This window comes from Coloeus monedula, assembly GCF_965178545.1.
Source record: "Coloeus monedula genome assembly, contig: HAP1_SCAFFOLD_411, whole genome shotgun sequence".
Taxonomy (NCBI): Eukaryota; Metazoa; Chordata; class Aves; order Passeriformes; family Corvidae; genus Coloeus; species Coloeus monedula.
Genome location: NW_028120546.1, coordinates 104,748 through 109,000, shown reverse-complemented (window position 1 = coordinate 109,000; position 4,253 = coordinate 104,748). Strand labels below are relative to the sequence as shown.

Sequence of the window (4,253 nt, the reverse complement as noted above, 5' to 3'; positions counted from 1 at the left end):
CTCTTCAGGAACCCGGCCGCACAAAGAAGAGTTTCCATCGAGGCCTGGAGAGCAGCAGAGGCACAGAGATGGCACCGCAGCCCAGGGCACAGGACTCGTGTCCCTGTTCCAAGGCCAGGAGGATGCTGGAGCCCAGGAGGTACCAGGGCAGGAGGCAGCTGAGCCCCGTCCTTGGGATGCAGCAGCATCACACAAAACCTCACCTCTGCCACGTGGCGGTTCTCCTCATGGCAGTGCAAGAAGAGCAGGAGCAGGCTCTGGCTCACAATCCTCTCCAGGGGCTTTTTTCCCTCCTCCACTACCAACTCCATCACCTTGCCGAAGAGGTGAATGGAGAACAGCTGCACATGGCTGTTGTCCTGGTGGAAAAAGATAAGACTCTAAGACCAATTACTCCAGGTTCCCCAAGGAAAAGGCCTGAAAATCCATAAGGCTTGAAGTTTTGCAGGTAGCACCCCAGCCTATGGCTGGGGGCACAGAGCCTTACATTTTCAAAGAGTGGCAGGAGCGCCTCAGCCAGTTTCGGGGCGGTGGTGCTGGATACCAGGATGTCTTTGTTCTCCAGCACATTCATGAACACAGAGAGGGACATCCTGACCACCTCTCCATCTGCATCACCCAGCAGCTCCACAAGCCGTTGGGACAGGCTGCCCATTCTTCTGGCCTGTGTGGAACACAAGGCTGTGCTGTGAAGCCATGAACGGCTGCACTGCCTACACCACCCTGGCCCTGCAAGCCCACCCTGCTGCCGCAGGGCCCAGAGGCCAAAGGCCTGTCCTGAAGCACTGGGGCAGCTGAGCCGGGAGGCAGGAGAGCTGGGAGCAGCTGCCTCAGCTCCTGAAGCCCAGCCAAGCCCATGTGACTGCTTTCCCCAGCGCAGCTTCAGCCGCTGCCGCCTTCTCACCATCGCGGGATCCTTGCTGAGCACCACGAGGCCTCTGAGTGCCAGGCGACATCTCTGCCTGCACTCGCTCAGCAGGTACCTGGACATCATCTCCAGGACACTGTCACCGCATTCCCTCAAGTCCAGGCACTCGAGGAGCTGAAAGGCACAGGGCAGTGACAGGGGAGCCGGCCGGCAGGAGCCCGGAACCGCCCAGGGCTGGGCCCAGGCAGCAGCGCAGGGCGCGGGCACGTCCCAGGCAGCTGCGGCTACGAGAGGGCAGAGAGGCGGGAGGCAGCTCAGCGAGGCAGCACTGGCCGTCAGGCTCACCTCCACAAGGAATGCCAGGAAGGGCAGATCCCAGCGTGGCTCCTCCCTGCTCAGCAGCCCAAGCAGGCGGAGTGCAATCCCAGCACACATGGGAAGGGAGACCCGGCGCATCTCTCTGGCAGAGGGAAAAAGGCATCAAGGCTGTGAGCTGGGGGGGCAAACATCTCCCAGGACTGACTCACAGAGGTCTGGTCTTTCCCCAGCATCCCTGCAGGGGATGTGGGTGCTCTGGGAGGTGGCTGCTCCTGAGCACCCTTCTCCAGCCTTTTCCAGCGTCCTTGGCCATCCCTCATTGACCAGGCCCTCTGGCCCATGGCCACAAGGACTGTGTGGGGCACCGCGGGCACAGGGCACAAGTGCCGGGGGCAGTGGGGAGAAGGGGGTCTCACCTGGCCAGCAGCCCCACTGCATAGTGCTGGGTGTCAGCACACAGCAGCGTGTCCCAGCCACGCTTGCGCTCCATCGCCACCACCTCATTGTCACAGCGCAGTCGACAGAGCAGAGCCTTCATGGCCTGCACTGCAAACCTGTGTGCAGAGCAAAGCCCAGGTCACACTGGGAGCACTGGCGCTGGCCACAAGGGCATGGGAAGGACAGGAGGACTGGGACCTGTTGGGGTTGCTGGGAAGGCGGTGTTCCTCCCGGCACGCTCTCCAGAAGTGATCAACTTCCTCTGGCATCTGCTGTGTGGTGATGACAACATGGGAGAGCAGAGCCACAAAGATGCGGGAGGAGTAAAGGTTCACTGCCTCGTGGCACCGAGGCACCTGGACAATCACCCACAGCCCCAGAGTTGCCTGCAAAAGAAGCAGCCCGAGACAGCGCTCGGTGCCGAGCTGTCCATGTGGCAGGGCCCGAGGGGAGACGCAGGGGGAGCACCGGGCCTGGTGCCCCCTGAGCCTGCCCCTAGCCCAGGTTTCACCCAGTGCTTGAGGCAGGGAGAGGATGGAGAGCTGCTGGAGCGGCAGCTTGGGGGCAAGCAAAGGCCAGTTCCAGAAACTCACAGCCAGGGCGAGGACAGGTGTGTCGTCCCCATCAGAGGTGCACATGCTGTGCAGAGGCCAGTCCTCCATCACACAGAGCAGTGTTGGCAGCACCTTCTCCAGTGTGCTGCCTGACAAGCCTAGGAGTCTCCACATCATTGTGGCAGCTCTGTGGGATCGGAGCTCTGAGTCAGGGGCGTCTCAGTCACAGTACCATGCCCTGTGCAGCCGTGGGGGCCCAGGTGACAGAGCCCCGGTGCCCTGAGGGGCAGGGAGGGAGCATGGCAGCAGGCTCAGGAAACAGAGGGGCCCGAGGGTCCTGCAGCTCTCCGCCTGTCTGGCAGACCCCATTGGACAGGCGGCACAGGGCGATGGGCCCTAAGGGCTGGTGAGCCCTGAGCTCTCAAGGCAGCTGGGCCCCGTACCTGTCGCATGATGGGGCACAGCGCAGGAGGGTCAGCACCACATCAGCGGGGTGCTCTTCAGCCAGCCTCAGAAGGTTAAAGCCCAGCCTGGCACCCACAGTGACATGGGACCCGAGACTCTGGTGAATGTTCCTCACCGTGGCTGGCACCTGGAGGAGGCATGGGGAAGACTTGGAGCACTGTCCAAGGGAGCAACTTCCCCAGCTGCCCCCAAGAAATGCTTCCCTTCTCGACTCACTGTTCTGGTCTCAAAGGCTGAGGGGGCCCACCAGCCGTGGCTTGAGGGGGCACACAATCCTTGGAGTCTCCAGCCCTGACCCCAGGCTGCTTACCTGCTGCTGAGAAGAATCAGCACTCTCCTTGAAATAACCCAGTTCAGGAGCATGAATCCCAGTGGGAATGGGCGTAGTGTCAGTATTTGGGATGCCCTGAGTCTCTCCGGTGTCGGTGTTTGTGATGGCCATGTCCTCAGTCACTGCCATGTCAGTCTTCACCGTGTGATCATTCATTGGACTGTCAGAGTCTTCTGAGGGTGCAGTGATATCTGTGCTGACATCAGGCTCTGCCTGGAGCTCGGTCAGCCCAGAGTCAGGCTCAGCTGTGCCCTCAGTTGCTGTGGTGCTGGTCTTTCCACGCCAAATGTGGATGAACTTCCGGAACATCTGCAGGAGAACAAAGGACAGGGAAGGGAGGGATGTTCCAAGGGGTGCTCCAGGCACGGTGCTCGGCTGAGCAGCGACAGCAGGCCCAGCCCAGGTGGGGATGGCTGCAGGTACCTGCACTGTTCTCCGGAAGCGGCCGTGGGCACGGTCCTGCTCTTGTGTCCGGTCCGGGGCTGCATCTGGCAAAGAGCGAGCGCAGCCAGAGCTGAGGGGCTGCAGGAGAGGCCGGAGAACGCAGCCCAGCCCTGCGCTCCCCAGGCAGGGACAGCCCCGGGATGCCCAGGGGATGGAGCACGGCTGCTGCAGAGGGTCTGGCCCGGCCCCTCTTCCATCCTATCCATGGGCCTGTTCTCCAGGGACGCGACGGGATGGGACGGGACAGGACGGGACGGGGTGGGGTGGGATGGGATGGGATGGGATGGGATGGGATGGCGCCAAGCTGGCTGCCACCATCAGCCCTGTGGCCCAGCTCTGTCACTCACCGTCCTGCCGTGGCTGGAACTGCTCCAGCTCTTCGGGCTGTTGTGCTGGGGCAGCTCCAGGGCCTTTTTTCCCCCTGAACACCTTGAACAGGCGATGGAATCTGCCCGCCATGCCACAGTCTGGCCTCGAGGGCACCTTCAAGAGAGATTCCTTGGGAAAGCTCTGAGTGAACAAGTCCTGCACTTGTGCCTTGAAGGCACCAGCAGCAGAGAAGCCTCAGGAAGGCTACAGGACAGCAAGTCCTGCAGCCTGGTCTCAGAGGGCTCCTGCCACAAGGACAGGAGACTCCTCATCAAGGATTGTGGTCAGCAAAGCCAACGGTCTGGCCTTGAGGGCACCGGCCACAGGGATGGCAGATGCCTCAGAAAAGCTCCAGGGCACCAAGTCCCATGGTCTGCCCTCGATGGCACCTGCAAAAGAGAAGCCTCAAGAAGGCCACAGGTCACCAAGTCCTGTGGTCTGGCCTCGAGGTCACCTGCAGGAATAA

At 61.8% G+C, this 4,253-nt stretch overlaps 1 protein-coding gene across 1 annotated transcript; it reads right to left on the bottom strand.

Moving 5' to 3' along the window:
- Positions 1 to 5: 5 nt before the first annotated feature.
- LOC309585802 (maestro heat-like repeat-containing protein family member 7) lies at positions 6 to 3,877 on the bottom strand (the record flags this gene model as incomplete). The annotated part of the gene is made up of 12 exons (XM_082303654.1): positions 6 to 44; positions 204 to 359; positions 488 to 664; positions 905 to 1,042; positions 1,214 to 1,328; positions 1,603 to 1,740; positions 1,823 to 2,010; positions 2,218 to 2,365; positions 2,622 to 2,770; positions 2,954 to 3,283; positions 3,398 to 3,462; positions 3,766 to 3,877. Coding segments are annotated over 12 exons (1,755 nt in total), but the record flags the coding sequence as incomplete, so codon positions are not given.
- Between the last annotated feature and the right edge of the window lie 376 nt (positions 3,878 to 4,253).